At 35.3% G+C, this 22,292-nt stretch overlaps 3 protein-coding genes across 3 annotated transcripts; all 3 read left to right on the forward strand.

Moving 5' to 3' along the window:
• The first annotated feature begins 3,551 nt into the window (after nucleotides 1-3,551).
• On the forward strand, nucleotides 3,552-6,285 carry LOC132181155 (small ribosomal subunit protein uS15). The gene is made up of 5 exons (XM_059594242.1): nucleotides 3,552-3,652; nucleotides 3,744-3,816; nucleotides 3,916-4,054; nucleotides 4,521-4,707; nucleotides 5,980-6,285. Exons 1-5 carry the CDS (start codon nucleotides 3,630-3,632, stop codon nucleotides 6,011-6,013), a joined length of 456 nt encoding a protein of 151 aa, XP_059450225.1. The 5' UTR covers nucleotides 3,552-3,629; the 3' UTR covers nucleotides 6,014-6,285.
• Nucleotides 6,286-8,184: 1,899 nt separating this feature from the next.
• On the forward strand, nucleotides 8,185-16,326 carry LOC132180606 (chloride conductance regulatory protein ICln). Its single transcript, XM_059593494.1, has 7 exons — nucleotides 8,185-8,421; nucleotides 9,083-9,206; nucleotides 13,029-13,143; nucleotides 13,302-13,361; nucleotides 13,482-13,541; nucleotides 13,623-13,708; nucleotides 16,006-16,326. Exons 1-7 carry the CDS (start codon nucleotides 8,255-8,257, stop codon nucleotides 16,075-16,077), a joined length of 684 nt encoding a protein of 227 aa, XP_059449477.1. The 5' UTR covers nucleotides 8,185-8,254; the 3' UTR covers nucleotides 16,078-16,326.
• Nucleotides 16,327-18,041: 1,715 nt separating this feature from the next.
• Nucleotides 18,042-20,582, forward strand: LOC132180607 (small ribosomal subunit protein uS10y). Its single transcript, XM_059593495.1, has 4 exons — nucleotides 18,042-18,150; nucleotides 18,345-18,474; nucleotides 19,089-19,202; nucleotides 20,210-20,582. Exons 2-4 carry the CDS (start codon nucleotides 18,363-18,365, stop codon nucleotides 20,350-20,352), a joined length of 369 nt encoding a protein of 122 aa, XP_059449478.1. The 5' UTR covers nucleotides 18,042-18,150; nucleotides 18,345-18,362; the 3' UTR covers nucleotides 20,353-20,582.
• Nucleotides 20,583-22,292: the final 1,710 nt, after the last annotated feature.

Genomic DNA, 22,292 nt, shown 5'->3' on the forward strand with positions numbered 1-22,292 from the left:
ATATACAGAGATGTCATCAAAATTACATGGCTCTGATTTTCATCTGCATCCAAACAAAGACTCTCGGATATTATTATCATCACGCTACAAAAATTTTCAAATCCATTTACGTGATATTTTCAGATCACTTGTTTTTTTTGGATGTAGAAGAGATATTTTTCTGCTTTGGTCAGCAAGACATATCAAATTATATCAAAGAAAGGATTAATAAAAATTCCTTACTAGAACATACCTACCTTTTGCACTCGGTGAGCCATATTCAGGGCTGAGTATCGGTCATATCTATCCGGTTATAAGAGTTACCGATTACCAACCGATAAGAAATTATACCAAAAATTATCGGTCATATTGGTAATTGGTTAAACTAGTTTAACCGATGGGCATACCTTTAGGAAAAAGCAAATTAACTGATGGGCTTAACTTAAGAGAAATCAAAAGCCGAGAGAGTATGAGGCTTCGGAACTAATTTCACAATTTTCCTCTGCCTTGGGACTTCGTCGCTAACAGCTTTAAGAGTTCGACAAGAATCAGTGACAGTCGTAGGTGGCTTTGGTTTTTCTGAGACTAAAATTCCGAAATAATTATCCAGAGGCTAGGCTGGGACTCGGCGAGAAAGGGGCATCAGGCGTGCAAGTATGCGACGGTGCGAGAGAGTGAAAGAGGACTAAGGAGACTTGAGAGAGCAGCGGCTGCAAACAAGGCTCGAGGGACGGAGGGAGGGAGTTTTAGGGTTAGGGGAAAAGAGAGCTTCAGCTGGTTTATATATTGAAACTGTTTCAATAAAAATTATAAAATTATAAAAAATTAAAAATTAAAAATCCTTATCGGTTATTAACTGACCGACAAGCTTATCGGTATAAATTTTTTAACTAATTATTGACCGATAATTATTGGTTGCGGTTAATATTGGTTCGGTCAAATTTGGTAATCGGTCGATAATTGGTAATCGGTTAATCTGCCCACCCCTAGCCACATTTTATAAAAGGCTAAGAGCATGTTTGAGTGTGCGCTTGAGGGGGTTAAACGTGCATTTAACACTAAAAAAGTCTATTTGAAGAAAAATGTATCATTTTGGTAAAAAACATTGAAAACGCTTTTAAGAGTAAAAAAATCTCAAAAAATGGCAAAAACAAATGAAACTTTTGTCAAAAAATGTTTTTTTTTTACTTAAAAGCTCTATTTCTTAAACACAATCCCAAACATACATGCTCTAAGAGTATGTTTGAGATTGCATTGAAAAATAAAGCTTTTAAAAAAAAAAAAAACTCAATATATATATATTTTAAGTGCGTTTTAATTATTCTTAAAGTAAAAAATAAACAAATAAGTACTTTTAGAGCTTTTTTACCAAACAGACCAATTTTTTGTTTGATATAACTTTTTAAGTATTAAAAGTACTTTTAAACTCTCTAACGCAATTTCAAACATGCTTTAAATCAAATATGTAACAATAAAACCATATAATCGAATCGGTGGAAGGTATAGAAATAAAAGGTTAAGCACATTTAAGCCTTACTAATCTAGAATCTAATATGAGAAGGTGATATATATTCTCCTTGAGTAATTTTGTTGATAAAGAAGATCAATGATCTTTATGGACTCGAAAACAGGTTCCTACACTTAAAATCATGAAATAACCATTAAAAAGAAAACAAAATATAACAATGATCTTTGTTGAGGCCCAATGTTTTTTCTTCTCCCTGTTTACAGCCCATTGGTGTCTCACGTATGACAATAAATGGAGTTAACCCATTATGTCTTCATTCTTTGATGACATTGGTTTCCTTTCTCAGGGTTGTGATAATCCTTTTTTCCTTTTTTTTTTTTTTAAAAAAAAAAAATTAAATTAAATTATTTTTATTTCAAGTTTAAAAATTGCATTTTTTTTTAAAGATTTTACTATTTATTTTAGTTATTAACTTTCTTTATTTTATTTAAATATATATTTTTCAAAAAAAAAAAAAATTATTGAGAGGAAATAGGATGATAAAATAAAAAATATATTTTTTGTAAACATATGAGTACAATACTCGCCAAATTATTGTTAAAATAGTTAGTATAATATGGGTAATCTTTCACCTAAATTACATCTCGACTAGCTAAAGTTTTTGGGTTAAACACCTTTTGAGTACTTAAAGTTTAATGGGAAATCAAATAGACACCTTGATTTTAAAAATTATCTCATATGGTGCCCGTATACATCCAATAAACGTATATGGTATTTCCGTCTAGTAATTTAACGGCAAAGCAATTAGTAATTATCATGTGTCTCATATGCTTCATTAATATTATTTAAAAACTAAAAAATTAAATTGTTTATAAAAAAAATTTAGAAATGGCTTGAGTCACCTCTTTAGCTAAATTGGGGTGACCAAACACCCTACACCCCCTCAAATGTTTTTGTTTTTGGGCTAAATGGGAGGTGGCCCAACCAATTCCAAGGCCCCACGTCCAAATAGTCAAATGAAGATGTCTGAAATTGCTCTCGACCGTTCACGAGTAATTAAACCACTCCCTAAGATGGCACGAAAACTGCTCAATGATTATGAGGAATTGAGGATGGCCAAAACCAACCCCAAATTATTTATTTTTAATTTTTTTAAAAATGATATGAATGATGCATTTGGCCATATGGGATATGTGACATTTGCTTATTAGTTTGACATGATATACGGTTAAAATAATAGATGAAAGGGTTAAATTCACTTTATTCCCTTAAAGTTTCAAGAGTTTTTCAATTCGAACCTCAATGTTTGAAAATTGGCAATGTACCCCCTTAATGTTTCAAAAAATTTTAATTTAGACCATCCGTTACTAATTTTCGTCTAATTAGATGGAAATCATCCCACGTGGGATTTTGATGCCCTCTATTCCAATTTTGTCCTCATAAAAACTTATGAAATTACGTAATTATCCTTTCATAGGTTTTAATGAGGGTAATTACGTGATTTCATATGTTTTAATGATAGCAAAATTGAAATAGAGAGCATCAAAATCTCATGTGAAACGCACGTGGGATGATTTCCATTCAATTAGACGGAAATTAGTAAATGAGGGTTTAAATTGAAAATTTTTAAAATATTATAGGGTACATTGCTAATTTTTAAACATTGAGATTCGAATTGAAAAACTCCTGAAACTTCATGAGGTAAAGTGAATTTTCTCCTAGATGAAACATATACAAAAATACCGTCTATGTTTATTAAATGTCTATGTGTACCATCTGCAATATATATATATATATATATATATATATATATATATTTATTTTTTCTATTCAAATAAAAAAAATCCATTTGATCTTGCGTTAAAGGAGATATGAAAAACGTATTTAACCCTTTACACATAAGATGATAAGAACTAAGAAGCACACTCTTGTTTAAAAAGTGTGAAAATCAAGAACTTTTATTGTCGTGTCGAACCCTGGCCCAACCCACAACGGCCCAAACTAAATTATCCGAGGACATGTTCGTCAATATGAGAAATCTAAAGAGTAAACAGCGGAATGTAGCTTAATATATAAACCACATCAACCCTCATCTTCGAAATAAGCCTAGGGTTTCCGCAGCTCCTTCGTCTCAGCAGAGGAACCGAAGCGCAGAGAGAGCTCCACTTCCTTCGCCGCCACCATGGGTCGTATGCACAGCCGCGGGTACCCCTCTCTCTATATCTATCTATCTATCTATCTCTCTATCTAGATGTATGTCGTAAGCAGCATTTGATGTGTGTTTTAATGGTTCCAGTAAGGGTATCTCAGCCTCAGCTTTGCCCTACAAAAGAACTCCACCTAGTTGGCTCAAGATCTCTTCTCAGGATGTACGGATAATAACCTAACTCTTTGAGTGATATGTGTTAATGTGTGTGTTTATTTTCTCAACTTCTGATGATGATTGAATTGGGCTGTTGGGTTTTAAGGTTGAGGAAAACATTTGCAAGTTTGCGAAGAAAGGTCTGACGCCGTCGCAGATCGGTGTGATTCTTCGTGACTCGCATGGTATTGCTCAAGTGAGGAGTATCAACGGAAGCAAGATCCTTCGCATTCTCAAAGCTCACGGTACCTTTTTTTTTTCAATCTCTTTTATGGGTTTAAGCTCTGTTTGGGATTCTGAGAAAATGTGGGCCGGGCGTAATGGAATGGGAATTTTTGGGCCACAGATATTCTTAATAGCATTTGGTGTACCAAAAAAAAGTATAGGCTCTGTGTGTGATGATGTGAAAGTGATAGATATAATACGTGATTGATTTGGTATGGTTTTTACTTGTTTTACTGAAGACATTAGTTGATTGACCCCAAGATGTTGGACTTGAGCTAGCTCTGGAATTGGTTATTTTTACCTATTTTCTTGTTGGGTTCTTTAATGGAAATTTTGAGACTCAAAGCTTTGATTTTATTTATATAATTTTCAAGTAACATATGATTCTAGTTCCGGGCACATTAGGATTTTTCGTTTTTGTTGTAGAATTTCTTTGTATCTTTTTGTTTTGGTTTGTTTAATTGTTTCTTGTTTTGATTGGGTTAGGCCTTGCACCTGAAATTCCGGAGGATCTGTACCATCTTATCAAGAAGGCAGTGTCTATCCGGAAGCATCTTGAGAGGAACAGGAAGGATAAGGATTCGAAGTTCAGGTTGATTCTGGTTGAGAGCAGGATTCACAGGCTTGCTCGCTACTACAAAAAAACAAAGAAGCTTCCTCCTGTCTGGAAATAGTAAGTCTCTCAAGATTATGTGTTTGATAATCTTAATGCTTTGCGTTCACATATAGAACTGGTTGATTAATGCGGTTGATTTAGGATCCTTGTGATATTGTTTTTTCTGTTTTCTATTTTTGTGAAATCTAAACTTGTTGATTTGAACTTTTATCTTTTGATTTGTTCTATATATGGTATATTTGAATTATATTTTGTGAGTTTCATTTTGTATGATTTGCAAGGTAACATCTGTTGTGCTGTAAATAAGATAGAAATTACCACCAAGTGCATTTATCTGCCTACACTTTTTTTGGAGGGGCGTGTGGGGTTGTAAGGGATTAGGTAGAGGAATGGTCATGGTTTCTTGAATGAGACTATAGTCTCCCATCCTTCCAATGATTAGAATCTTTGGATGGGATAGTATTAGATATCTACATTCCATATTCTTCATTTGAACTGGAGCAATGGCCATACATTGAAACTTAGAAAGAAATGGTTCACCAATATTTTACCAGATGCATGTGGACCAGATGTGGTCAAAAACATTTACACTAGAAGTAGTTACCTTTAAAAATTTTTAGGGGAAAAATTTGCAGAGGAAGACAACCAGCCGTATAAGAAAACCTTTTATAGGATTGTCTACTTGACTGTTGTGGGCTTGTAACTTTCTTTGTTGGCCACCTTTGAGGTTCCAGATTAGAGAGGATTTGGTTTAGATACACTGGTTTTGATTTGGTGCATGCCATCAGATATAATTGATTGTTCATGTTCATTGTGGATTATAATTGTGGATTACAAACCATTAAAGTGTTTGAAATCTACTATTTATGTTTTTGGTTGTGATTCTTTCTCTCCCCAAAAAAAAAAAACTGCAACCCCACCCAAAAAAGAGCAAAAATCTCGTTTTTCTCTTCATTTACTTAATGAATCCAAATCAAAGAAATTGGCCATAAACTGGATTGGCTTAGTGCCTGGGTTTGGGCTATTTGATGTCACTTCTCTGAATTTACCCTTTTTTTTGGGAACAAACATCCAGAACAATGTTTTCCTTGTAGGTGTAGGGGAATAGAGCACTTAAATTTGTTTGAAGTACCTCACAAGAGAATGTTTGTTTCATAATGGTCTTTTGTAAATTAATAAATATTTAAGTCGCTGATTTGCTTTCTCCAAATATTATTTGACTCTTGCTCTCTAGCTCTAAATCCTTCCATTTGTTGTATGATTACCCTCATTAGTCACTTTGTTGACCTGAATAACCATTTTACTAATTCAAAACTTTTGTTTTTGCAGCGAGTCAACCACTGCTAGCACCCTTGTTGCTTAAATTATGTAGCAGCATATTTTTAGATATTTTTGAGGAACGTGCAAGATAGTCTTCCTATTTTGGAATAGATTTGTCCAGGCGTGTGATCTAGTTCGTAACTATCAGAAGATTTTGGTATCCTTCTTTAATAGGAGGAAAAGATGGAACAAAGTTTTTTGTATTTTGGATCTTGAGGTTTCTATATTTGTGTTTTCATAGTCCCCTTAAACTGCTGTGGTGTAGTCTTTTTGATTCGTATCTTTTGATTTAGATTTATCATTGTTTTTTTATAATGTTATTGCATCTGTTGGCAAGTAATTTTTCAACTTGAAAGTGTCAGTGGGGTGTTGTATAACTTTTGTCCAGCCATGTTTCGGAACAATTTAATTTAGCGATTAATTGGGTTAGCGTGTTAGTGAGCGGTGTTGAGGTGAAATTGCCAAATAGCCAATGGATAGATAGCTCGAGGTGAGGTTGGTTCAAGGTTACAACTATTTTTCAGGCAATACAATAAAATTGGTTAGAATATTTTATGTAATATCCAGCGCCTATAGGTGGTAGGGCTGAGCACCGCCTTCTATGAACGGATTTCAGCCTATCCCTCCCCCATGTTTGCCCCCAGTGGTGGTGGTTTTAGTTTCTGATTTGTCTGTTCTTGGGGCTGTGTCGATGTGGATGGATATTTGTTTTGTATTGTAGTTATCTGTATCCAGTTTCCTCCCCATGCTAGTTGTCTGCATCCTCTTCTTTCTTTCATTCTCAATGCCAATTTCATTTGTCTTGGAGGCACAACTGCATTTTTCGTTGCTTGTTCTGGCAAAATTTCAAGCTCTTGCTATTTGCTTTAGGTAGAGCCTCTCTCAGGGATGCTTTGTAGCCCTCGGTTGCACATTCCCATCACGAGATTAAGGGCCTGTTTGAGATTGCGTTTCAGGGGTCTAAAAGTACTTTTAACATTTAAAAAGTTCGTTTTGAAAAAAAAGTATTTGTTTAGTAAAAAAATTAAAAACGTTTTTAAGGATCTAAAAAGTTTAAAAATTGTTAAAAAGTACTTTTGGCCAAAACTTAAAAATGAAGGTTTTGCTGAAAAGTCATTTTTGACTTAAAAAGTATATTTCTTAAACACAATCATAAACATGCTTTAAACCATTAGAGAAACCCAGAAACGTGCCTTATGGGCATAATAAAGAGGCGAGTTTCTTTGCATTCTGGTGTACCAAAAGAGAGTAATATTGTAAGCTTTTTAAAATTTAAGATATTAAATTGAGAGTTTTTAAATTTTAAGAATGATTGCAAAAATAATGAAAGTTTAAGGAGGTTATTTGAAGTTGTACCTTCAAATTTTGTATCTTATCTTGTACAAATTCATTATAAATATGATACAATACCAATGATAGACTTTTCTTTTAAATTAGATTGGAGAAAATTCTTTTAACTTAATTACAAAAACTTCTAAAACATGTGCTTTTCAAATAATTTTTTATAAGAAAAACCTAGCAAAGAAACTACCATTAACTCAAAAAATTTCCGTCTAAAACATACTTGGGACATGTTTTTTCTTTCTCTGGTCTTTGGGTCGATGCAAAAGGGATGAAGAAACTTTTTTGCGGGGGTGGAATGTACATGTGCAACAAGAAAATTTTTATGTGGGTTTTTTCTTTTCAATGTTGGAGAAATGAAAAAGAGAATTACAAGAAAATAAAAAGTAAAGGTGACAAAGTTTTTTTAAGAACCATTGAGAATTGGTCAAATAAATGATATGGTCTATCAAACGAACCGAAATAGTCAAAATAAGCCATATTGTAGACGGGACAAAATCGGAAAGGGTTTGCTGCTCGACCAAAGAAGAGTAGACTTGACAAAAACCCAAGTTTAAAAAAAATTACAGAAAATAACCCTTAATAAAAAATAATAAGAAAATGAGGTGGAAATCCACTTTTTTTTCCCAGATTTGAAGGTATATTTTTGTTTTATTAAAAAAAAATTTAAAGACATTTTTATCCTTTAGCGACAAAAAGGGACAAAAATTTGGTAATGTAGAGAGAGCAATGTTTAGTTCGGTATAGGTTTTGTCTCAATGAATAGTCAATAGAATACGTCTGATCGGGTGTTTTCGTCTCAAAGTGTTTTGGTGTTCTAAATTAACGTGGCGGGCTGGTATTAGAAGTATAAAGGAGCTGGCACTTTACAAAAACCCAGAACCCCACTCTTACGCAGGCCTGGTAAAAAGTAAAGCAAACAAGTTAGGGTAGTGCTGAGAAAATGGTGTTAGGGCTGAGACAATTCACGGACAGAGTTGGAGACGGTGCAGGAGAACCCTTTCTAGACGCCGACAATGGCGAGGAGCTCATGCACGAGCAACCCGGTGTCGCCGTCGTTCTTGGGAATCGCGCTCCTGACTCGCCTGGCACTCTCTATATCTCCACCAAGTACTCTCTCTCTCTCTCTATCTCTCTCTACACACACACACACACACACACACACACACGTGTATATATATATATATTTGTGTTGTCCGAATTATGTTTGGGTGCTAAGAAAACGAAAGGGAAAGAAAGAAAAGTGAGGATTTCATTTATGCTGACTGGAACAAAGAAATCTGTTCTGAATTCTAGTTGCTTACATTTTGTATTGGTTGCCTCCTCTAAATTGTATTTAATACCCTTTTTTGTTTTTTGTTTTTTGTTTTGTTTTTTTTTTTTTTTCTTTTAATGAGAAAGTGTTAATTTTTATAGGGGAAAGAAAATAATTTTTCGGTGTAAATACTTGTAATCTCCTAAAATCTAGTTACACACGCACCCAGTAAATCTTAGACTGCATTTTTGCCAGAGAAGAGGTGTCATTTGAGCTTCAACTCCTAGGCTAAAGCTAGTTGAAGGTGCATCATGCATTTTCCTCAAGTTTGAAAAATTAGATATCAATGGAGATAAATGGAACAAAGCTTTTTAGGCAAGAAAAAGAAAAAGAAAATCTGGGATATGTTTTCCTATGAGACAAGTGGAGCCTGGAGAGGGGCACGGCTATTCTACTTGGTTGAGTTGACAAAAAGTTGTATGCGGTTGTGCTCAGTATGCTGATGGGTTTTTGCAGGCAGGTGATTTGGTTGAGTGATGTGGACAGGGCCAAAGGTTATGCTGTTGATTTCTTGTCTCTGTCACTGCATGCCATTTCAACAGACCCGGAGGCCTATCCCTCTCCTTGTATATACGCTCAGGTATACATTTTTTCTCACCTGTCAATGTCTCTAGTTTGAAATGTTTTCTTGTTAAAAAATTGGGTTAAAAAATTATTCTGTTGTCTTTTTGAGTTTTCAGGATTAGTTTTGTAGCTACTTTGTAATGTTAGTTTCCAATTGATCATTATTGAAAAATTTCAACAATTGATCATGAGCACGATAACACTATTAGACCAATATAGCTGGCTTGTTGGATATTAGGAAGCTTTGACACTAAGCATGTCAAGTTTGATCCTCAAATGCTCTCTTCCTTTCAGCAAGTCATTGAAGTCTCTTTTAAGTTTTGCTGAATTGCAAAAGTTTTTCACCTGCACATATGCTAATGATGTTGGCTTTAGAGCTTACCATCTTCTGTTAAAACTTTTAGCATGTAAAGAGTTTCTATGTGAAAGATGTTTATTTGGATGATTAGATGGTTTTGGACTGTCCAATTCTTTTGTTTGATTAGAGCTGGATTCATTTCATCATCCAAAGAGTTCAGTATAGTTAATTGGCCCCCACATATGTTGGCTTTGGATGTTCATTCGGAAGCATTTTTATTGGGAAAAAAATGCTTATTCTTCTGGAAAAAAATTACAAATCATTGTTTCAAAAATTTTCAGCATGAATGGCTTGCTTTTATTAGGCATAATTTGTTTGATGTTGCAGCATTAAAAAGCTCAAGAGTCCAATAAGCAAGTGTATACAGACTAGTGCTACGTTGGCTTGGGAAATATTAGAAAATAGCAGTTAATAAATTAAACTTTGAAGAGAAGTTCACATCATCCAAGCCTTTTAAACACTGTCATTCAAATTTATTCAAAGGTATTACAATCTTAACACTTTCTGCCTCATCATAGGCCTCACCGCCTCAGAAATCACCTTTCCATCAAACATCATTTCTTAACACAAACCTGGACTTCATATTCAGGAAGTTAAACAGAAAAAAGATAACGAATCACCTCTTGGCTGCATGCCTGAATTAGGGTACTTACCAATTTGCAGGTTCATCATCTATATCTCCAATGCTAACAACCTAGGAGCCATTTTTCTTTGTGAAAGATGATAAACAATTAAACACAGGTGTGCAACATTTCCAACAAAGGATGTGAAGACTTTTCCCTCTCAGTTTCAGTTGCCATTTGATTAACGCAGCTAACACGAGAAGTTTTTGCTTGCAAAATTTGGTTAATCGTTGTTTTTGGCATTTAAAAAAATTGCAGGGGGGCAAAGATAGTTACCATGTAGATCCATTAAGTAATCTGCATCTCAGCAGAGTAACTTTTCTGTTCTTCAATTTACACTATTCCATCAATTCTCATTGTTATGGTAAAATTACCAATCATTCATCAGTTGGCATCCACCCCAAGGGTATAAATCCACAGTAGCTAGACTGGATATCATCTGAACACCTTCACTGCCTCACTGACCATTCAATTCCAGCTTCCAATCTAGCATGAAACCCCCTCATCACACCTCCATTGTGGCCCACTGCCCAGCTGTTAATAATGTCCAAATGGTTTGGTTATCTCAAAGGAAATCTCCAAAAAAGTTTATTTCAAATTATTGAGGATGATTTACTTTATGGTTTCTTTAGGGTGTCAGGGCCTAATAAAGACAGGTAAAGTAGTAGCTGTCCTTGGAATTGTTAGGCACAAGAAGAAAATGGGTAGTGGCTTGGAGTATTGGGAAAACTTTACTACTCCCTTTGTCTCATAATCAGTGGCTCAAATTGAGAAATGCACAAATTCTAAAAAGAAGTAAATAATACTAAAACATTACAAACTTTCAACGAAATTAAAATTCAAAAATACAAATTGAGTCACTTATTATGGGATGGAGGGAGTAAAAAGTAAGAGCCTGTTTGGTTCTTGATTTTTGAAAAACAGAATATTATTCTTTAAGATAGTCTGCTTTAAGGGAACATAAAAACCATGTTCTTTAAACTGGTTTTTTGTTTTGTTTAGTTTATTTATTTATTTTGTTTTGTTTCGGAAGTTAAAAAAAAAAAATCATTGAAAACATAACAAAATTTGTAAGTTATGTTTTTGTCCTCTGAGCCAGCTCTTAAAAACATGTTTCTGAAAACACAACCAAATGGACCATAAGTTTCCTGAGGAGGGAATAGCGTGTGACATATTTTCATCACAAATTATTTTTTTGGCATGCTTCAATATCCACAAATGATCATTACCTCTGGCAAAATCAGTCTTGAAGCAATATGGAGCAAAAACACATGCCCTCCTCCCCCCCCCCGAAAAAATTACTATATATATCATTGTGTGAGACTTTCCAAAGGGTTGGGCTTTTCTGGTCCAACCATTTGATGTGCGTAATGGCGCCTAGACTAGGTTCTGGCATGACGTTTGGTGTAGCAATCGTTCTCTTAAGAAAACCATTCCGTATTTATTTTGCATTGCAAGGGACATGGATGCTTTGGTGGCCGACCACATGGTTGATCACAATGACGGATTGCATAGGGACATGAATTTCTTCAGGTTGGTGCATGATTGGGAGTTGAATTCTATAACCTTGCTTTTCAATACTCTGTATTCCGTTAGGATGGGTAGGGGAGTGGAAGATAAGTTCAGCTGGAATCTTTCGAGGTCTAAACTTTTTACAAAGTCCTCTCCAACGTCGACTCCCCTTTCCCTTGGGAGGGCATATGGAGGTTCAAGGCTCCTTTGAGGATGGCATTCTTCACTTGGACAACATCCCTAGGAAAAATTATCACCATGGATAATCTCCTCAAATGTCATATGATAGTGATGGATTGATGTTGTATGTTAAAAAGAGAGGGAAAACTCTGAATCACCTTCTTCTTCGTGTTGTGATATTGAGAGGTGGAATTTGGCGTTTCAGATGTTTGGAGTAGAGTTGGGCTATGCATGGATGGGTGGTGGAGCTCTTGGTGTGCTGGAAAGGAAGATTTTGTCAAAATGATTTAAACATTGTATGGAATGTGATCCCTTCTTGCTTGATGTGGGGCATTTGGGAGAAGTTCCAAATGCTTGATGTTTCAAAGATTGCTAGAAGACGAGTTCGGAGCTACAACTTTGTTTTGTGAAGTCATTCTTTGAGTGGATCTCTGTTAACATTCTTCTCAATATCTCTAGTTTTGTAGATTTTTGTGTCCTCATTCATTGTTCTTGATAGAGTGTTCTTCTCTTGTATATGTCTTGTGTACTTGGGTTGCACCCTTGCACCTTTAATGAATTTGTTGTACTTATATAGTAAAGAAAAAAATCAGCATAGACGATAAACCTTCATTCTACATTTTTTATTGTGTTGTAATGGAACTTGTACTATATTATTTTATTTGCCTCATCATCAGCAATAGTTGGAATTTCTTCATGTTTTTGTGACTTTTATAATGACATCTCAAGAAAAAATCTTAGTACGTACAGACTGATTTTTGCAAATGAAAGAAACCTTTATAAGCCAAATTTTCCATGTGCTATAGTTTTGAGTCTTGAAGGAGCAAATCATTCATATTCATAGTTGGTCAGATGACTAAATTTGAAAAATCTATCAATTGTGAATTTCGTAAATTAAAGTAAAATATAATATTCTAATCATTCCCATAAGCATTTCATATCAAGACTTTTTCCTCCCTTATATGGAATTCATCTAAACTCTTCCTCCTTTTTCCTATTGTAGTAAGAATTTCTCAGTATAGATGTGTACTTAAGAATCCGTCTTTACCTTATTTCTGTCTCTTCTAAAATCACTGCTCCTTCATTAATCTCTGTCCATTATAATTTTGCAACTTTATCACCCTTTGATTAATGACATTGCTGATTAATGTTGTTTTGTTTGAAGATTGAAACGGAAGCTGATGAAGATGAGTCCGAGGGCTCAGATTCAGAAAGTAGTGATGCCCTAGACTTATCCAAGATCACAGAGATGAGGCTTGTTCCATCAAATCCAAGCCAATGTAGTCGCCCATCTTTCTTTCCCCTTTTCCCCATTTCTTTTCCTTTTTCTCGTCTTTAATGCTAAAATAACTGCCATACTGTCATTTTACATCTTTTGGTTTTATCTTTGCTTGTTGATATTGGTGAAGTGAAACTAATTTTGTTACTTGTGTAATAGTGGATACTCTGTTTGATATATTCTGTCAATGTGCTGAACTTAATCCTGAACCAATTGATGGTGAGTACCATTCTTCTATACTGAATTGGATATTGTTGTGATTTTTATTCTTGATGTTTTATTAAATAGGTTTTCTTCCTTATTTTCATGTCATTTAATATTTTATCATGCTTTCTTTAGAAGAAGAAGAAGAACAGAATTGGGTTTTTAGCGCTGATCAGATTGTAGAGGAGACAGCTGGTATGCGGTCATTAGAATTACATATTCAGATGCCTTAGTATATATATTGACTACATCGTCTTGATATGTTTGTATTTACAGAGGAGGAAGATCATTTCTCTCAAAATCCATCCAACTCAATTGGTCATTCAAATGGGGATCATGACCTAGCTCGTACGGTGCTTGAGGTAGGCCTGTTGGTGCACATTTTAGTCTGTCTTGAAGCCTCTATATTTAGTGTCATGAATAAGAGTCAAATTTACCATGGAATGTCTCATGATATGCATCTCTCTCTCTCTCTCTCTCACTGAAATATGATACTTGATCTCTTGATTCCTACAATAGTTAGAGCATTCCCAGCAGCTACCCAACCATGTTCCCTATATTTAAGGATCCAAACCACTTTTTACTTCCCTACCTACAAAAACTCCACAATAGCTTCCATTTATCATTCCCTACATCATTAAAATATTATTTTCATTTTCATTAAAATAATATATTCTTTTATTCTAAAAACATTTTTCTTTTTCATCTCTCTCATCTCCGTCTTCTTTCCCTGGTCACATCTCCCTCTCTCACTCTCTGTTTTCTTCTTTTCTTTACACCAGCCACACCTTTCCCCCTTTCTAGATCTCACTCTCTACCTCACTTTCCCCCAGTAGATTCTCGCTCACGAAGACAGAAAGGGAGAATTTTTGCTATGCCGAATGGTTATCCTCCTTATATTCTTATCCTCTCAATCATTATCTGCTGCGAAACCAGCTTTAGAAAATAGAGAGAAAACGTGAGAGTGAGGGAGGGAGAGAGAGAGAGAGTTATGGGTATTTGATTGTGATGGGGTTGATTCTCTGGGTATTTTTATTTGGGTAATCAATTGTGTTCTTGATGATTTTTGATTGGGTTGTTGTGGAGCTTGTGGTTGAGTTCTGGTTGAGTTTTGGTGAGTTCTGGAACGATTGAAGTTGTTTGGGGATGATTGATTTTGTGGGTTTTATTTGTTGTTAATTTTGGGTGTAAATCCTTTGAGTGGCCGTGAGAGTGAAGATGGAGTATTGAAGATGGAGATTTGGTTTCTTGAGGGCAAAAATCAACTGGGTTTCTATTTCTGCTAGTAATTTTGCTTTACTTGAACTAGATGAAGTGCAGAAGTGCAGAAGAAGAAGAGGGCGGAGAAGAAGAACGGAGAAAAATAATGGAGATGACTGCGTGAAAAGGTGTAAGAGGAGAGTGTTTTTTTTATGATTATAATAATCACAAGGACCGCTATAGTTGAACCCCAAACATTGGGTTCAACTGTAGCAGCTGATGGTTTAAGGAACCATATAGGGAATCTGCTGTGGGGTGTTTTTTGTGATTTTTTAGACATATTCCTTAAATTTAAGGTACAGACCCCCTATAGGGAGTCTGCTGGGAGTGCTCTTAGGTGAGATTCTATTGTTTAGGGAGCCTTGATGGGATCTCAATGAAATTTATCGTATGAGATTTGAGAATTTAGAATTTCATATGATCTTGGTAAGAGTTTAATTAGTAGGGTTAGCGTTATGATTTATTAGTCCATGGTTCTAATGAAGCAATGTGTTTAGCATCTTAGAATGCTGTTTAAATGCAAGAATGTGTTACTCTTGATTGTGAGACATCATGCGAACGTATGGCGAGCCCCAATAGTGACTGGTACTTTTTGGGATATTGAGCAAATATGATTAATGCATTTTCAAGTCATGACGAATGGTATCAAACTTGGTAATACTATCAACATTGGGATATTGTGCAAACATCTAACCACTGATGACAATGTGGGTCTTGACGTGGGAGATTGTGTTACATCCGATTGTGTGGACTATGAGGTGTTTTCGGTTGCATACTAGATTGATCCACTCTATGAAATCGATCACATGGAGTCCCTATAGTGACTAGTTCTTCAGGGGGAAGGCCTTGTGACATCAACAAAGTAAATGCACGTTTTTTGTCCTAGGAATTTTTGAAGATAGATTTTGACTCTCAACAAATTAGTAGGTGGTTACTAGAATTTGACCTCATGATCTGTTAGAAACCACAAGTCTTTGTCAAGACCTTTCGTCTGCAATTTGTTTTGCTGTTGTTGATGGGTTCTAGTATAGATAGTTTTGACTGATTTGGTTCAGAATTATTGCCAGGAGAGTCAAAATTTCTGCATTTCAATTTTCTCTCTAGTTATGTTGTTTCCATCATGCGCTTTACATTTTGATTTTAGATTTCTTCTCTAGGTTCTTTGTATGATCAAATGAACAAAGAAAGGAGCAGTGTGGTATTAGTTTTTAACTCTTCTTGTTGACTGGTGCTTCTCTGAAGAGAAGATGTTAAGGGTTGTTACATTGCAAATAATAAAAATGTTCTATATTTGTCTATCTGATTGTCTGAGCGCATTTGTAGCAATTTCCTGCTCTATGGTTACTTTTACACTTTTAAAAGGCAATGTTTGATCGATTCTATTCTATTCTCACTACAGCTTCAAATCAACGATCAACGATTTGAGGATGCAGACGAGATAGACCATGACCGTGACAGTGGCCATCATTGAGCTTCTATATCTTCTTCTAATGCCGCATCTTCAAATGTTTTCTTTAATTGCATGTCTCATTTCTTGTCCTGTGCCCAGGTTCTTGCAGTACAGTACATGTGGCATATTTTTGTAGGTCTCTTTAAACTTCATGACTAAAGAGGGACAATTTTGTACTATTTTCTAGGTACTTCCTTTTAACCTAATTATAAACTTTTGTAGACTCCAATTTTCCAAGTTAGTAAATGCTCGGATAAGTATGCAAATTATGAGATCATGTACTGCACCAATCATGAACTTGAGTGCCATGCAAAAGAGGGAAAAGGAATTACAAAAATAAAGCTAAGTAACGAATTAGAGAACAAATGGAGATAAACTACTGGAATTTATAATACTAAATTGTTTGTAATAAAGAAGTACAAAAATAAAGCTAAGCTGTTTGAGAAGCCTACCCTCTTTTCTAATTTTGGATATCATTAACCCTTTCAATATTTATTGTTATTTTTTTTTCATATCATAAACTATTACAACTTGTTCCATTTGGGTTGTTAGGAAAGTTAATGGAGGTGCAAACTTTTGTGTTCACTATTCGGCTAAATGAGCTGCAACTAGAGGTAATGCTGGATACATTTTTATATCTTCTCCTTCGCTCTCCTCAATCCAAATTATAAGTGTAAACTTTTTCGTCCACTATGTGGCAAAATGAGCTGCAAGTAGAGGCAACTTTGGCCACATTTTTATATCGCCTAGTCTGCTCCCCTCGATCCAAATTATAAGTGGGAAAGATCATTTTCTGTAGTTTGGTTATCTACTGTTTTTTCAAAAAAAAAAAAGAAAAAAAAAAGAATAATAATAATAATAAAATTATGTGACTTAAAAAATGAAAAAAAAAAAAAAAAAAGAAAGAACGAAAGAAAAAACTCACATAATTCAATTCTCCTGTTCAAAGGACTTAAGTGAAGTTAAATAATGTCTAATGAAAAAAAAAGAGAAAAAAAAAGTCTAATGAAAGACTGATACTCTAGATGAAAATAACAACTGGAAAACCTAACAAAATAGGAAATGAAAAACATTTTGCTTTGAAAAGTCTATAAGCACCGGGAGTAGCATTTCTTGTGTTTCAAGAGGAAAATATCTCATATTCCAAGTTGGCGAAACCGCTGATGATATGAGCCATCAGAAAAGCAAATCCATCACTTAATTGCTAGTGCCATTTCGACTTATCACTACCTCCCTTGCCATTGCCACTGCAGAATATTTGTCATTACCATTGAGCTATTAACGACCATGCCATGATCCACTATAAATATTGTTATGTTCATTGATTTTTCCTAGTATACAAGCTATGATGTTTTTCCATCTTATTGCGGAGAGTGGAGAATCTATTTGATTTGTTGAAGCATATTTTTAGATGGCTGGATTGGCAATGAAGCTCGTGCAAAGTGAGGGAGAAAGATTAGCGAAAAACTGTCTGTCTGTAAAGATAGAAGGAGTCTCTGATGCTTAAGTTAGTCAACAGTTGTTGAGAGAAAACCGAATAGAGAGAGAGTGAGGAAAGAAGAGGTGAATATGCGCATGTATGCGAATAAGGAGAACATAATGTGCGTATTTGGAAATGTGTGCCCATTTTAATGGAATATTCCTTGGATGCTTGCCATGTGGCGAGCTCCAATTGCCTAATTAATTTCAATGTAATGGCCTATTGATAATTTATTGTATCACCACCATTATTCAAGCATAGTGAAGATACGAATTTAGCCTTCCCTTCAATTCCACGATTTATGCTACATAAAACAAAAAAATTCAAAAGAGAGAAAAAAGAAAAAAAGAAAAAAAGAAGAAGATTAAAACAGTAGAAAGCATCTACTGGCCCGTCTTGCCCATTATCAGATCTGGAAAAATCCCAGCCACATCCATGATTTGGGCTACACTCAACCCAACTGTTGAATGGAATGTGGCCCATTACACTCCCAAAAAAGAAATGTTACCAAAACCCTAACCCCAGAAGAATTGCTTCCAATTCCACTTCCTTTTCTCTGAGGCTGAGCAAAGAGGCAGTAGCAGCGCCATCGCCTCCCTCCTGTCGGCCACAAGGTTCGCCTCTCTCTTCCTCGTATCACACAGAGAAGCTTAGGTCTTTCACCTTTTAAGTTAGTTTTTGCAATAAAAATGATTTGAACTCATTTATCCTTTTTTTTTTTTTTTAAATGATTTGAACTGGCATTCTTTTGTTGAATTAATGAGAAAAAGCGGCGGACTGAGACCCATTTGTTATTCGTTTTTGGCAGAAAAGGAAGCGAGAAAAGATGGCGTACGCAATGAAGCCGCCGAAGCAGCAGGGTGTGGAGGAAACCCAGGAACAGATTCACAAGATCAGGATCACTCTCTCCTCCAAGAACGTTAAGAACCTCGAGAAAGGTACCCCAACTTTGTTTTTTTGCTTTCATTTTTCTTTTCGTTTTGGCACATACATTGTTAGAGCAAAAATAAGGGGTCAGGTATGGAAAAAGGAACCGTATTAAACAAAAAAGGAGCCCCTTCCTCCTTTGGATGTTGAAGAGGCTGCTCTCTTGAGTATGCGAGTGTAGTTATAGAGGCAATGGAATGTCTGATTATAAACATCGGATTTCCTTGTTTTCATTCTGGTGGAATTCACAGCCGGGCAATTTTTTTCTGAGAATGGTTTAATGTTAGAGATGGGATACTCTTTGATTGTTATCTCAGGATTGATTGGGTTTAGTTGTTCTGAGATGAATTTTGGTTTATCTTCCATATTAGATATGAACCATTTGGGATTTTATTATTGACTGTGGAGTTTCGGTTTCTGTAATATTATTAAGTTTTTCATGGTTTTTTCAATCTCATATCTTATATCAACTTTCAGCGATGGGGTTTTTTATATGGGTTTTTCCTAGTTTTTCTGATTTGTTTTTCGTTAGTTTTTGAGGAGGGTCAATTCTTTTTGCATCTTGAAATGTTTGGAGCACTTGGCATCTATTGGACTGAGGTTTGGTTTCTTTTGTGATTGATAGTTTGTGCTGATTTGGTTCGCGGTGCCAAGGACAAGCGGTTGAGGGTTAAGGGACCAGTGAGAATGCCCACCAAGGTTCTGCACATCACCACCAGGAAGTCCCCTTGTGGTGAAGGTATATTTTGATTTCTTGCTTTACTTAGAATCCAATGCTTGGCTTAAAAAAAAATATCTGCATCATTTTCCTCATTGTTTTTCAATATTCATTAGATAATCCTATCTTATCCATTTTAGTTAGTTAGCTTGCTGTTACTTGTGTATCCGCTTTTTTGGTGTATGGTTCCATCATTGTGACACGCTTGGTACTCTGGCCTGTTTGTTCCATATACATTAGTTTCTTTTCTGCATTCTGTCATCACTTGCCTCAATGGTGGAATGGTGCATTGTGTCCTACTTAATGAAGGAAAGTGAGTATTGGAAGAAATATGAAAGTAAGATGTGAAATTGTCTCTTTTGGGTGTTTGTATCACAACTAAAAGGCAAATAGGGAGAGATCCAAAAAATTGAGCTGTCTAGGGCTTGGGGTTGAAGTTGTCTCATTATGTAAACATAAAAGGTAAAGACTGTTTTGTCTTTAATTTTGACACTGAGAATATTGACTGGCAGCAAGCCTTGAATCTATGGGCTCATCTCATTGCATGACTGAAGGCTGGATTAGCATTACTTCATTCTGAACCTAATCAAAGCCGACCTGTAAAATTAGGCTCTTATTCAACATTTTTTGTAGCTATGTTCTTGTCCTATGTTAGTTCTAATGAATATATTAATAGTGTTACTAGAGACACTTCAGAGTAGTCATTGCAACTTATTGCACTGTTCAGTATGTGTGTACCTCACTTATCACCATGTTTATTGTTTATGCTAATATTGGCTTTCTTTAAACTGTAAAAGGAAAGACCGAGGGGCTCAAATATATAAGTCTCATGATCATGCTACATATGCCTTGTTGCTTAGTGACCTGGAAAAGTAAACCATTTTATGGTCTTATGTCAACTAAGTTTTGGTCACGCATATGCTTTCATATTCCTTTTTGCTAGTTATTCTGAATATAGGTTTATTATGATTTCTTTGCTGTACTTTCTTGTTTGAATAATTTTGTAAGTCTTGGTTTCTGGTTTGCAGGTACTAACACATGGGATAGATTTGAGCTTCGCGTCCACAAGCGAGTCATTGACCTCTTCAGCTCCCCAGATGTTGTTAAGCAGATTACCTCTATTACTATTGAACCTGGTGTTGAGGTTGAAGTTACCATTGCAGATTCTTGAACTCGGCCTACTTTTGCAATTTCCCCCATCTAAGCTTTTTAGTTAATTAGAAAACTTTACTTTATGTTGCCCTGTTGTCTTGGAGCATACATGTCAAGCCTCAGAACTTGATTGGCTGCTGTAGGGTAAATGCAGTATTTGTGTTTTTCAGTTTGTTTTCTAAGTGAAAAACTTCTGTGAGGAGGGATTTTGTATTTTTGCAGTTTTCTAAAGTTGAGATTTTTGAATGATTATTCATTGCCATATTTGATCTTGAATTACCCGAGATATGTTTTCCTTTTCATTTGTTTCCAGTGGAAATTCATTGTTCTCTTATGGAAGTAATGTCAGCCACTAAAAAAAATTTAGCACCTTCCAATCACACGTGTCAACATAGGTGTAAATAGGTGTTATTGATCTATATACCGATTTTTATATATAGATTATCCACACGAGAAAAAAGACACATTATTCATATACAAGACTTATTTATAGTCCGCCACTAAAAGGCAATATGTGCAGGACTTAAAGTAGAACTTGCACATAAACTTAACCCCACAGTCTCTGACTGTACTCCTCACACTTTTTAACTAATCAATATACCTTAGAACCCTTTGTTCATGATCCATTTGTTAAAATCTCATGTTGCCTCAACCTCACCATGCAAGTTGACTCCACACCGTCTTCGGACTCTTTCGGATTTTACACATCACAAATACAATGTTGAAGAATCAAGATTGCCTGTGATTTTGTGTGAATTAAAATCTCTTAAAGGTGTTTTGAAGCACGGGAACTCAGATAACACCTAAAGCTCTCTTTCTTTCTTATACTCTCTTCTCTAAAGTGTTTTTAAAAGTATCCCATGGTGACCAAAAAGGAATTTATCACAAGAAATAATGCTACACATACTCCCAATTGCATGCTCTTAAGTGTTTACTTATATGACAATATGTTTGAATTTCGAGTTCGAAGCTTTATATCAAATATACTTCAAACAAAACATTTTACTTGATCAAATGTTATAGTTACCGTTGAGTCTCAATGAATGGTTTACTAAAGTCAAGCCATTCTCAAATCTCAACCAAACTTAAAAATGTTCATTAATGTGTAACTCATTTCATTTCAACCTTAGCTTTTGTTGTTCATTCTACATTCCAAAGGTTTCAAAATCATTTATCCTTGTACAAGAATGGAAAAAGTGGTAAAAATGGCATGTCACCAAAAAGGTGACATGGCAATTTCAACACGTCACCAAAATTTAAGTGACGTGTGGGATTTCACATGTCACCAATTGGTGATGTGTGGTAAATCCACAAGCCACTAAAATTTCAGTACCGATACCCTGATTTTTGATCTCCCACACACGTCACCACTAACACGTCACTAAAGTTTAGTGATTTTTTTGGCCTTAAAATGTCACTAATGGGTAGTCAATAAAAATTAAGTTTTTTGTATCATGTGGATGATTGAGAGCATATTGCCCTTAACAATGGTGTCTTCAAGAGTATGTGTGGTAGGTCCTTCAACATCGAAAGACACACACGACTCACTTATTGTTAGAGACATATCCACTTCTCATAGTAAGGCTTCTGATATGTCGAAGAGATGTACATCAACTCAAGATAAGAAGCCACAGCATTCAAATTCAAACATTAATAGATAAGATTAAATTTGTTAAGCTACGCGTAGTTTGAGTTGTATTTGTAATCACAAACACCATCTGTAGTTATCTCATATAACTGAATCCCTTATATATAAAAAGGCCTAAACCAGTGTTTGATATTGCAGCAACCATAACAACTCTAAGATTCTGTATGGTATCACAGCCATAATACGTCCATTTTTTTTCTTCTTGTTCTTCCCATGTTGACACCCTCTTCCACCAACGACCAAACTCCGCCACCAACTTAAATCCGGCCGCCTCAAATTGTTCCCCATATTGAAGTTGGTGAAAGTTACCA

This window comes from Corylus avellana, chromosome ca5 (genome assembly GCF_901000735.1).
Source record: "Corylus avellana chromosome ca5, CavTom2PMs-1.0".
Lineage (NCBI taxonomy): Eukaryota > Viridiplantae > Streptophyta > Magnoliopsida > Fagales > Betulaceae > Corylus > Corylus avellana.